Raw genomic sequence first — 13687 nt, 5'->3', positions numbered from 1 at the left:
TGAATTAATACCAGAGATTAAACTTTTCTTCTCAAAAACTTCTACTTTTTTCTCTGCTCCTATGCCTAGAGGAATAGCAAATGGATAATTGTATGTTTTTCTCCTTTTACAGAAACTAGTGATTTTCCATCTGAATGTTGTAGTGTGATGGCAGGAGGAACCTTGACAGGATGGCATGCAGATGTGGCTACTGTAATGTGGAGAAGGATGCTAGGAATTTTAGGGGATGTCAATTCTATTATGGACCCTGAAATTCATGCACAAGTTTTTGATTACCTTTGTGAACTCTGGCAAAATCTTGCTAAGGTATTTGGAGAACTGAACATTTTCATTAATTCAGTCTGAAAAGCCTTTGCTTTTGAGGCAGAAATTCAACTGTCTTCATTTGGACATCCTTTGTGTTTCCAAATTATTTCAGATTAGAGATAATCTTGGCATTTCAATTGATAACATGACATCACCTTCTCCGCCAGTTTTAATTCCACCACTGAGAATTCTAACTCCATGGCTTTTCAAGGTAAATTCAGGATGATCTTATGTTTTTGAAAAAATAGGTTTATACATTGTCTGAAAGGAAGTGTCAATTTAGAACAATGCTAATGCTCTCCTTTCACTTTCAAATATTAGGCAACCATGCTGAGTGATAAGTACAAGCAAGGCAAGTTGCATGCTTATAAACTCATTTGTAATACAATGAAGCGAAGACAAGATGTTTCCCCGAACAGGGACTTTTTAACGCATTTCTATAATATCATGCACTGTGGGCTACTCCATGTTGATCAGGTAAGGTATTTTCCTGCCCTCTTCCTATTTTAATGATGTTTATTGCAACATGTAGTGTACAATAATTTATAAAGTAAGCGTGTATTTCAGTGATAACAAAAATAAGCCTATTTTGAGTTCATTTACTATAATGAGTTTTAAATTAGTGGTTTTTAGTCTTTCTACCCTCAAGGGAACCTTTTATATATACATGTCTTTACTATAGAACTGTGGGTTTTCAGAACTCACTTTGGAAACTGTTTTAAAGGAGTCCTTTGTTGAGTCTTAGCTAATGCAAGCAGAAGATAAACCGGTAAATCCTCGTTTGATATTTATTTATTTAGTTATTTCTTCCCTTCATTTCTACCCCGCCCTCCTCCCACAAGGAGACTCAGGGCGGCTTTTGAATTGTATGAGGGGACTCCATATAAGAAAAAATTGAAATATCCTGTATCTAAAAACTAGGTATTAGCTATTTTATACTATTTCTTTCTCTGCTGCATCTACTGTCTAAATAACTAAAGTCCGTATTCAGGTTTACTGCGTTATCTGTCTATGAGAAATAGTCCAGAATGTTCTGTTTATAATTCTACATTATGTGTGACACGTTTTGCCTCATGAATACAGTTTCTAGTCTTGAAAAAAATCTAATTACCAATTTATAACAGTTCTGGTAAAGCAATGCCTTTTTTGGCCTAATTGCCAAGAATCCGTCATACTGCTGAATAAGATAACTTCCCAGAAATCTACAGGTCATTGGCAAATAATGAGGCTTTGGTTCCAGTAATCCTATTCAGATTTCATCTTCTCTTCGAGAAAGAGATTTACATTTCAGAAGAAAATGTACTTCTATTCACAGATGTAGTTTTATTTGTGATACATTTGACTTACTTTTGGTAACTAAATAGTTAGCACTGTGTTTTGTGGATATGTTTTATTTATTCATACCTCTGAAAACATTATAAATTTAAATTTATTCAGGCTGAAGATTATCCCGTGAACAGAAATCTTACATTCCTGCTAGATCTTACTCTTTTTGATAGGGAATAAAATTAGAGAAGGAAATATTCTCTAGTAGGTACAGCAGTGTCATTTCAAATAATGTCGCTATAACAGCAAATTCTAGAATGAAGGAAGATACCTAGTTTGGTTCCACACCCGAAGAAGGATTTGCTTTGAACTTCAAAAGACCACTTTTCAATATAAGTCAGTATTGTATTATGAACTATAATTTTGTTGATGATTACAAACAGCTCAGACCAAGAATTTAAATTCTCACCTTAAATTACTTTAAATTACAAACTCATATTAAGCCAAACATGAGACTGTTGGCAATAATTTACCATATTTCATTGAATCTAAGGTGCACTTTTTCTCGTTTAAGGGACTTCAGAAATAGGTGCACCTTAGATTCAATTGTGGTTTTTTAAATGTAATTTTTATTGATAAGATATAAGAAATAGGGAGGGGTACAGGAACAGATCTGGAGTAGGGACTTTTTAATATCATCCAATATAAAAAAGCTACTAAGATGTTAAAAAAGAGAGAAGAAAAAATGAAAAAAATCATTTTTTCTTTATAGTTTTCTGCGAATGCATACAGATGGAGTTACTGCACCTGCACCTTTCAAATTTTGGCAGTAACCCCACCCACCTCTCCCAGGGCATAAAAAGTGCTCTGGATTTGTGCTTCCCAGTTCCTTTTGTTTGTTTGTTTGTTTGTTTGTTTTTGCCGCATAGCTCTCTTTGGAACTTTGTAGAGATGTGAACGATTCGCTTCAAGTGTTGCACCCAGTGTGCATCAAAGATACCAGACTCCAATTGCCATGTGAAATGCCTACCCTGCCTCAGAGAGAACCATGTAGTTGGCTCTTGCCACCATTGCCAGGTTTTAATGGCCCAGGCCAGAAGGAACAGGGCGGCCAGGCTATAGGCCCTGTTATACCAACAGGCCTTAGACCCCTCAATCTCCACGGCCCCCTCAACTGTGACGCCATCGGTGGCTCCCTCAAGGGCTTCAGCTGCTTCAATAGGTTCAAAATCTTCCCAGGCATCAAAGACCACATGACCAACGAGCCTCAACTTAGAATTACCTATCCGCCCACCAGTGGCCATGCCACTGTCAGCCTCAAGCTCAATGGCTTCAGTGCAATTGACCTGGTCAATCACGGCCACACCACCCTCTACCTCTTCTATGCAAATTGTATTCAAGCAGGCGCATGAGACCAGATGAATTCAGGTAAACAAGTCAGGACAAGCTCCCTCCCTCAAAGCACAGCTCACTTCTCAGGGTCAGTAAGCTCCCAAGAAGAGAAGGCGCAACAAACCTCATCCTCTTCTGTGTCAAGGAGAGAACAAACCTCCTCATCAGCGGCTTCATCTCAACAATCCTCACCCTCTCTCCAACCAGCCCAGCCTGTCTTTTCATCAGTGGGCTCAATGGTAGAACTATTGTCAGATGGAGATATCTAAGACTCTCTCTCTCAATCCATACAGTAATCTGGGCTCCGACTCAGCCTCTGCTACTCCCAGTCTTGCAAGTTCAAGCCCAACAAGAGTTGTTTTCACCACCAGGCAAAACTCCAGAGAAGGGCAAACCAAATTTCATGTCTCACCAGGGCAGCACAAGGCTTGGCGTCAAAACAAGCCCCAAGAATATCAATAACCCTAGGGCCCCGGAGGCATCGGTTGCACCCTCCGGAAGGCCATCCTTGCCGGCAACACTACTGCCACCTCATCAACCAGTTGGAAAAGATGAACCTGACTATATATCCATTAAACAATCTTTATGTGTTTGCTTGGGTATTTGCACAGTTTGTGCATATGCATATATAAATATAAATAAATAAAATCATTTTATATGTCAACACAAGGAGAGTAGAGAGGGAGCCAGCATTGTCTATCAGAGAGGAAATTCCAAAACTTGGGAGCAACCACCAAGAAGGTCTCTCTTTCATGAGGTTATCATAAGTTGAAGTCAACTTGATAGCAGTTATCTTTTTTTCCTTTTTTATTTCGACTTTGGTACAATGGCATTAAGCAATATCATTTTACAATATATGTAATAATTAAATAATAAGATTATAATTGTATGATCATGTTTGAAATACAGGAAGTGATCAGGAAGGACTAAACCAGAACTTTGTATAGGCTTCATTCAGGAGGACCAAAAGTGGATAATGCATATCATGGATATGTAATAAAAGAATGCCAGATCAAGACAAATTCCTTTTGGTCATTGTTTTTACAGGTGCACAATCGATGTGCCATCATGTTTGTTGTTGTTTATTCAGTCGCTTCTAACTCTTGTGATCTCATGGACCAGCCCACGCCAGAGCTCATTGTCGGCCATGGCCACCCCCAGTTCTTTCAAGGTCAAGCCAGTCACTTTAAGGATACCATCCATCCATTTTGTCCTTAGTTGGCCCCTCTTCCTTTTTCCTTCAATTTTTCCCAGCATCATTATCTTCTCCATCTTGTTTAGCAACGTAGTATTGCGCACCCTGTTTAAAAGACAAATTGCTTGAAGACCTCCACTTTTTAGCTCTATATGATCTTGCAATTGAATGCAATAGAAATATGAAATCTTTATTCTAAAGAGTATCACCATCTTCTTTGTATATTATCAGCTCTAATGGCACCACAAAAGGTGATTTTTGGATTAGTATTTCAGAAATAGGTTCTTGTGGGTTTTTCCGGGCTATAGAGCCATGTTCTAGAGGCATTTCTCCTGACGTTTCGCCTGCAGCTATGGCAAGCATCCTCAGAGGTAGTGAGGATGCTTGCCATAGATGCAGGCGAAACGTCAGGAGAAATGCCTCTAGAACATGGCTCTATAGCCCGGAAAAACCCACAAGAACCTAGTGATTCCAGCCATGAAAGCCTTCGACAATACTATTTCAGAAATGTTGCCAGGTATTTCCTCCCAGAATTTTGCTATTCATATAGAGTGAAAGGAACACTACTCTCCACATCCTCTCCTGTTGAGTAGAGAAATAGAGTTGTTTAATCTGGACAACATTAGAAGAATCAAATACTATGTATGAATAAGTTTATAAACATTGCTTCTGCATGGATTTGGGAAAGGTTTATATAAAGGAGCAAGTGTAAGCAATCTGCTTATTATATGGGTTGTAAGTTTTTTCGGGCTGTATGACCATGTTTATTATATGCTTCCTTCTCTTCAAGGACATTGTGAATACAATAATCAAGCACTGTTCGCCTCAGTTTTTTTCACTTGGTTTGCCTGGTGCTACTATGCTCATCATGGACTTCATTGTAGCAGCTGGCAGAGTGGCAGCATCTTCTTTTCTCAATGTAAGTTGATTTTTTCCCCCCAGCTGAATATCTATTTAATGGCAATGCATATATGTCTTTGATAAATCTCTCCAATGTGTTATATATGATTGCAGGATTTATTTATTAAGATTCCTCTTGATAAATAACTGTTTGTCCTTATTCAACCCAGCACATAGAATATGACATAAATATATAATATTACCATATTTCTTTGATTCTGAGACACCAATGATTCTAAGATACACACCAAAAAGGCTTTGTTAGTGTGTGTAGCACCTGTGATTCTAAGACGCACCAAGTTATTAGAGATGTTTATATGAGGGGAAAGTATTATTTAAAAGCTGTGGGTGATAGGTACAAATAGCTTACATTGTCACGGTTTGTTTTCTTGACACATAGTCTTGAAAGTTTATATTTTTATGTATTTGTCAAAGACAATGTTGTTGAAAAGATAGCTAGCAGTACAATCATAACAATGGGGTGGAGTGGAGGAGGAGCCAAGTTATGCCACATCCCAAAACTTGTTCAGGCCAGAGAAACATCCCCTGTTCTGATACAGTTAGGCCGAAGTTAGGATTGGCCTAAATTGTTCCAAACACATAAAGACAATGGGATCTCCTCCACAATAATATTTCTGGGTCCTCATCCGTGAGCCAGAACCACACCTATCCTAGAAGGACCAAGGTTTAGATCAGTGGTTCTTAACATGTGGGTCCCCAGATGTTTTGGCCTTCAACTCCCAGAAATCCTAACATCTGGTAAACTGGCTGGGATTTCTGAGAATTGTAGGCCAAAACACCTGGTAACCCACAGGTTGAAAACCACTGGTTTAGATTCAGCACACCTTCACTCAACATAATACTACCTCAGCTGGCTATTGGCCCTCTTGCTATCCTGGGGTATTTCTGGTCTGTATTGAAACAGTTCAGCAAGGACCCATTGCCATGCTTTGGTTGTGAATTCCTGCATGGCAGAGGACTGGACTGAAAGGCCCTTGCGGTCTCTTCCATGGCTCTATGGAATTTGAGAGTTTGGCAACAAAAGAGAGGTACACATTATAGGGTGAGAACAAGGATATGCAGTTACAAGCATTTAAACATGTTTCATTTGGTGATAGAAACTAAACTTTATAGTCTGTGTATATTTCTACCTTTAACTCAGGCACCAAGAGTAGAAGCACAAGTTCTCTTAGGTTCTCTGGTTTGCTTTCCGAATTTGTACTGTGAACTACCAGCTCTTCATCCAAACACTCCAGACATTGTTGTGTCTCAGTTTACAGAAGTTAAGGTGAGTTCTGCAATGCTCTGTGACATTTCTATTGCTTTCTTATTTTAAGACATCTGTTTCATCTGACTTACTGACTCATAACGCAAGTCATATGGATGTCTGCCCAGAAATCTCACTGACAAAAGTAAAAATGTCTGATTCCCACATCACATAGCCTGCTAAACATAATTCTAGCAAACAGTATGTCTTTTGGTATTTCAACAATGCATCTTTCTGCCTGGTTTGGATGTCAGGGTACAGTAGCTTTGACTCTATATCACTGTCAGGTTGCAAAAAAATCCCTTCTCAAACTGCAATGTCCCTTTCTAACAGAAAAGAAAAGTGCATTCAATTATATTGGGTGGAAACAAATCAAAGTATATAAAATAAATAAATTAGTACTTATTATGCCCAAACGTGCACTCTCATCCACATAATTATAAACCATAATACTGAGTATTATGGTTTGCAGGCTATGTGATGAGGAAATGAGCCATTTTTATTTTCCATTGTTTACTATATTTGTGTGCATTGGCTACAATCGCCTTTTTACATGGAAAACTCACCAGGAATTGTCACCAGTCTGGAAGTCACCACTTTGAGTAGCAATTCCCTATAATCTACATTTTGTATGAACAGTTTTCCTAGTATAAGCAAACAGAGTTTTCAGTCCTTCCATCCATTTCTGTGAATATTTTTCAACGAAATGATAAACTTTATATTCAGTGACTGATTTGATCAATCTTACTTTAGGAACTGATCATCAAAACAATATTAAGTTCTGCAAGAGAGGAACCATCTGGACCTGCAAGGTATGTGTAGATTGCAGAGCATTTGCAAAAAAATTTTTTTTAATTATGTCTTCAATTAAATGCTTAAAATGATGTAACTTGAAATGCAAGGGTCCTTGCATTCAAAAGGAAGTAGAGTAAGATAACATTTGATGAAACATAGTGGTATCTTATATGAATGAAAGTTCTTAACACTATGTGGTGTTCCCCTGACAATCTGTATTTGGTATTTCTCTGACCAAAGTTTGTTTACTCCAGTTGAAACTCCTGACACTAGATAGATTATTTTTTCTCTGCCAAAGCTCTCTGGTTTGGAGAGTCTTTGGAGCAGCATGAGGGGTAGAGTTGTAGGCTGAAAGAGGCAGGTGAAAATCATATCCCTTTCTGTTCTATGTATGGAAGTCTCAAAGGGATTTCCCTTGCTAGACATCACTAGATACAACCCTTAATAATCACATTAGGGGAAAACTTCCATTATATTTTACTGAGTGAACTCTTAATAATAAATAGTTTTATAAATTTGATATCAATTTGTAGCAGACAATTAATTAACCTCTAAATTGCTGTCTAACATTGCTTTGCAGATGTGTTGCTCTTTGTAGCCTTGGCATATGGATCTGTGAAGAATTAGTGCATGAATCTCATCATCCCCAAATCAAAGAAGCCCTGAATGTAATATGTGCCTCATTGAAAGTAAGTATGTAATCATTCAGGCTGGAATGCTGCAGGTGGACTGCAATAGAGACGCTCCCAAGTTACATACAAGATAGGTTATGTAGGTTTGTTCTTAAATTGAATTTGTATACGAGTCGGAACAGATACATTTTTCTCTGTTCAGAAGATTTCACCTCCTTTTCTGTCCCTGTGATAAATGGATTTTGAAAATTTTGATTTGTTGCGGAAGCAAGGATTGGTGATAAAGCTTCAGTGGAAACATATTTTCCCCAAGATAACTCTTTCAGGGGTGAATTTCCCTTCCTAGAAGTAGATTTCTCTCACTTCCTGTTGTCTTACCCATATTTGTAATTATGAGTAATTTGTAAGTCAGATGTTTGTAATTTGGGGACTGCCTGTATATACTTTTAGCTTTGGATAGCATAGGGAAGAGTTCACACTCCTGTGGAGTTTGTTTTGTTGTCGATGTTCCTGTTCAGAAGATTTCACCTCACTTTCTGTCCCTGTGATAATTGGATTTTGAAAAAATTGAGTTATTGTGGAAACAAGGGTTTGTGATAAAGCTTCAGGAAGACATATTTTCCCCGTGATAACTTTCAGGAGTGAATATCCTTTCCTAGGGGTAGATTTCTCTCAGCTCCTATTTCCCCGCTCCCTTCCCATGAGTCGTTAGTAAGTTGGATGTTTGTAACTTCCTGTGCATTATATCCAATGCATATGTGATCATCCTTATCTGAGTTCTACGTGAGCAGCACAGCTTGTAGCCAGAGCTGCTTGGTGAGAATGCTTCCAGGGTCTGGCAGTGTATGTAACCATAACTTCTGGTTGTCCATCCTGAGCACATAATATAGCACAAATGATAGAGCTCAGCAAACAATATAGGCCATAGGGAGATAACAGTTGTTGTCAAGATGGAGTTGATTGTGCCTACTAAAACATCACCATACAGTTGAATCTTAAATTCCTATTTTTTTGCCAATCCAATGAATGATTGAATTAATTGAGATTACATTTAATTATACAAGAGTTCTCCTCTTTCCATTTTGTGCCAATTATGATAAAATGGTAGTGTGAATCATGGAATCCATTGTAGTACGTGCTATGACCATCACTGTGGTTTCCAAGGTATCGTTTTAGTATGGTTTAAGCGTCAAGCATTAAAAGAATGAGCTATTAAACAAGGCTGCATATAATTTCAGCATTTTTGGCACCTTACCTGAGTTTATAGGCAGAATCACAGGCCTTACTATTGTTGCAAGTACCTTACCTGGCTCAAGCCTTTTGATTGAAAGCTAAAATACTGTGGACTTTGTGATTCAAAATATTCAAGCTACATCTTTAATTTCATATTAGAGAATATTTACGCAGTGATGCAAGAAAGAGGAGGAAGTGTTCCTAGTGCCTAAAGTTTCTCAAATCCTAAAGTTGTTTTAATAAATAATTAAGCAAATCTTAATTTAGGGTTTAATGTTAGCTTCTTGTGTATTTAGAAACTAGATAAGATCATGAAGTATAAATAGATATAATTATTAAATATAAAAGTCAGAATCACCCAGGCCACAGTATGTCCAATTTCTATATATGGTTGTGAACATCAAAAAAGCTGACAGGAAATGTCGTGCTGGAGGAGAATCCTAGGAATACTTTGGACCATTACCAAAAATGAATGGATCTAAGAGCAAAAGAGGATAAATTTTTTATGAGAAACCAAGATGATTAAACCAAACCTTCAGTAATTTGGAGATACCAGAAGATGACATGACTCATTGGAAAGGATTTATGAAAGGCAGTTCTTCAGGTAGATGCATTTGGTAAAGGGTTCTGGCCCAGCTTACATGTCCAAACATATCTCCCTCTATGAATCATCATGGAGGTTAAGATCTTCTGGGGCAGCTCTGCTCTTGATCCCGCCTTGGTCGCAAGTGCAGTTGGTGGGAATGAGAGACAGGGCCTTCTCAGTGTGGCTCCCCAGCTCTGGAACTCCCTCCCCAGTGAGATTAGATCAGCGCCTCCCTCCTAACCGTTAAAAGGAGAACAAAGGCATGGTTGTGGGCTCAAGCCTTTGGCTAGTAAAATAACGCAGTACAAAGAATAATTAAGGAACATGTACAATGACAATTGGAATGGCTATGGTGAACATTTTTTTGATTATGCGATTTTAATATTTATTTACTATTTTTTATTTATTATTTTATGCTAGGATTATTTTAATGCTTTGTTTGAATGTTTAAATTGGTTTATGTCTTATGTTTAATGGTGTTAATGATTTTAAATCAATAATTAGTTATTATGATTTCTTTATGTTACTGAATTTATGTTATTGAATTTTTGCCATTGAATTTTTTCCACTTTGGGTTCTCTGTACTTCTATGTTCTGCTACCTTTGACCATGCTTGGTGGGGTTTTTGAAGCTGTTTCCCAAAATATCTGAATGATAAATGTGCTCACATCCACATTAAACAGCTTCTGAAGAATTGAGCTCTGTGAATCTGGCATAACAGTGTTAACATTGGAGCTGTGTGTTCACATATTATTTTACTTTTAAGATTTCCTTCATACTGAAGTGCACAGGCACACAATCGTATGCACACTTACTCAACCATAAATTGATACTCATCCTAAAGAGTGTAAATTCCTTTACACAGTGTATTGGTTTTGAATGTTCATATTTACCATCATGTTTCCTCTTTCTCTGGAGAGAGATTGGTTTGCAACTATCAACCTACAAGATGCATATTTTCATATTGCAATCCACCCAGAAAATCAAAAATTCCTCAGATACGTAATAAATAAGGTTCTCTTTCAAACAAGGTACTGTCCTTTGGCCTATCAACTGTTAACTGTACCCAGGGTTTTCACAAAGGTTATGGTGATAATTGCAGCACATCCCAACCAGCCCAACAGGGCATACTAGTCTACCATATATCAACAACTTGTTCTGTGTTGCCACAACCAAAGTTAAATTTCATTGTGTAATACAGGCAGCAGTCTCTATCTTCTTTCCCATCCCATCCTATCTGTCGGCTTCAACAAGTCCAACCTGCTGTGTACTCAGAGCATCCATTTCATAGGTGCCTACCTGTCATCTGTTCAAATGCAAGCCAATATTTCCCTCAACAAGCCACACTATGTATGTGATTTGCCACACACATAGTTTCTCATGCAAGTAGACATGCAAACTCAATCAGTCCACCTTACTCTGCCTCTTTTTCTTCAGGAGGAGGTAGTTGAGATATAGACTGACAACACCACAGTCATGGGGTATGTCAACAAAGCAGGTGCCACAAAGTTGCCTAGTTTGACTTCCATAATTATGTCATTAGTGCCATCAACACAAGTGTGCTGTCGCTGGGCCTGTGCATATGACAGAACATAAATTCTGTGTGCCCAACGGGACGCCGGGGCTGCCTCAGATTAAAGGCCCTTGGACCTCCCCAAAACAAAGTTCTGTAGAGGCTTAAAGTAAGTCCAACAAAGTTCTTTATTTATGAAAACAAACAGGTATTTTAAAGCTTTCTTAACAGTCTATTGGCTCTTGCAATCTTGTTCACTGGGAACAGGCACTATCTTCATAACTGTATATTAACTAATGGGGAAATCCTTAACTTCTAATCTGGGCAGTCTGTACTTTCCTCTGTTGGCGTGGAGCCCCTGCACCCGGTACCAACTATGTCTGGCTTCCGCGAGAGACCCTTACCAAGCAGAGCTTTGAAGACTTCCAGGGAAAAAGGAGTTCAGGTTTCAGTGATGGCTGGTTGAAGTCCCTCAGCAAAGGAGCTGTAAGGCTGTATATCTCCCCGGCCAAGCTGTAGGCTGTATATCTCCCCGGCCAAGCTGTAGAACACGAAGCTTTCTACAGGAGCTCTTCGTTTTATGTCCTGTGCGAAACACTTCTCTGTGTGGACTGACTCAAAAAGGCTCCTATTTCCTCCAAAACTCAAAAAGGGGCGGGACCAGAGAACCTAATGATAATTGACAGGTGGCTTGCCCTATGTTTGCAGCCAAAAGAAGCCACCTATCTGCAGAGTCCCTGAAACTTAGGACTATAACAAACATTAAATGCAAAGCAAATAAAATTGGAGCTCCTGGTACAGTTCTACCAGCACAACAAGATTCAGCTCATAGCCATTCATGTGGCAGTAGTCCAAAGCTTCCTAGGAGAACAGCTGAGGAGGTCCATCTCAGAATCTTACCTCCTGTACTACAAAACAGAACGTTCCACAGATGAACCTTTCAGCAACCCCACAGAACATCCTTTTGCCTTGTTTTTGCAGCAGAATGTCAGAAGGTGATATGTTCCTTTTTTGCAAGTCAAGGATGTTTGCTTGCCTGTCTCATTTCCTTGTCCTGCATCTGAAGTTCCACAGACTGAAATTCTAACATTGAGGTTAGATCTGTGTTGCCATGAAGCAGAATGTATTTCATCCTCCTGGAAGTTAGAAAACCCTTGATGCGCACTTCCTACAGCTACAAAGAGTTGTTTCAGATCATCATCCAAACATGCAAATTTGCACACTTAACTCTGAGAGACACCTTTATGAGTTACTTCATGAGAGCCATTGCCACATCCTGGACCTTTTTAATGGCATCCCTTCCTCTACCTGTACTGGAGCACACAGTCTCGGTATGCTCTTCTACTTTCATTTAGTAATATCACCAGGACATGGGGGTTTAGGGTGATGCAGCCTTTGATAGGTTCATCTGTCTTCAAGTTTTAGCCTCCCTTCATTTTAGATGAATGAGCTGGCTGATTAATTCCCATATGTGTGATTCACAGAGACCACAAAAAAGGACAATTTGCTTACCTGTAACAAATGCTTTTCAAATAATAACGACCCGCCCTTCCTCTCCTCATTGGTGCTTTTAGTACTAAATGTTTCTGCTGCCACTATGCCGGAAAAGTTGGAACTGGGAAAATGGCAGACAGAGCATGTCATTGCTACCACTGCAACTTTGCTAACTACAAGTTCCGGGTAGTGTATTTCTGCAGCTACAAGATCCATATATATGAATGCATAGATCACCACTCAAAGTTATAGGTAAACAACCTGTCCTTTCTACTATTTTTATTTGAAAGTTTTCACAAACCTATAATGTAATTAAAGCACATTTAAACATTAATACATACTATATAAAATAGTACTTAATGTGTTTCTTTTTAATGCTTCAGAGTGAGGAGGAAAAATGAATCCTGTTTTTTTCTTCATTTTTAAACTGAGATATAAGTTCACAAAATATAGTATGTGTCTGGAAGAAGCAAATCTTCATCTCCTGTTTGGAAGCCGGAGAAGACACATTATTCGGAGACACTTGGACTAGGCTATTTTTCTTGCCGAGAGCATGAATGAGCATAGATATCAAATGCTCTACTTCCTGTCTTATTGACTAGTACACAAACTATTGAAATTGAATGATAGCTAACAAAAGCAAATTGCAGGCCTATATCACAGATGCAGCAATACTTTCTGAACTCCAACCAAGCTGCTCTGGCAAAATATAGGCAGTGTTTATTTCTTCTAGACAGTGTGAAGTCACAACTTTTGTCTCTCTACCATAATGAAAGCCTCAGCACAAAGATCCTAATCACTTCTCTCAACTCCTGCAGTGAAAGGCTATGTTATGTATCCCTCCAAAATAGCTTGGCTTTTGAGTAACTACAAAACCTTATCCATGGTACAGAAAGACACTATTGGTTGAACCATTTTTTAAGCAACAGGTGAGGCTGAACCATTGTTGAAAGTTTAGATGAGAAAGTATATTCACTCCATGAATTGACTTCAGAAAACCAACCTGAAGTATAAATTGCTTTCTATTAAAAGAAAACATAATAGAACAGACTGTGGCATTTTACCTAACAAAAATGTTAGAATCTGTGAACAGCATAATCTGGAAAGC

General features: G+C 38.5%; 1 protein-coding gene across 11 annotated transcripts in view; it reads left to right on the top strand.

Moving 5' to 3' along the window:
• The window catches only part of RALGAPA1 (Ral GTPase activating protein catalytic subunit alpha 1), a 165988-nt gene that overhangs the window by 85336 nt on the left and 66965 nt on the right, over positions 1-13687 (top strand). For all 11 annotated transcript variants that reach the window (XM_060759103.2, XM_060759130.2, XM_060759110.2 and 8 more), the window contains 7 exons: positions 113-306; positions 419-517; positions 628-783; positions 4950-5078; positions 6222-6347; positions 7080-7138; positions 7702-7810. In XM_060759103.2, the coding sequence (XP_060615086.2) occupies positions 113-306; positions 419-517; positions 628-783; positions 4950-5078; positions 6222-6347; positions 7080-7138; positions 7702-7810 (872 nt within the window). The remainder of the gene's footprint in view (positions 1-112; positions 307-418; positions 518-627; positions 784-4949; positions 5079-6221; positions 6348-7079; positions 7139-7701; positions 7811-13687) is intronic.

This window comes from Anolis sagrei, chromosome 1 (genome assembly GCF_037176765.1).
Source record: "Anolis sagrei isolate rAnoSag1 chromosome 1, rAnoSag1.mat, whole genome shotgun sequence".
Classification (NCBI taxonomy): domain Eukaryota; kingdom Metazoa; phylum Chordata; class Lepidosauria; order Squamata; family Dactyloidae; genus Anolis; species Anolis sagrei.
This window is presented reverse-complemented; position numbering and strand designations above follow the sequence as displayed.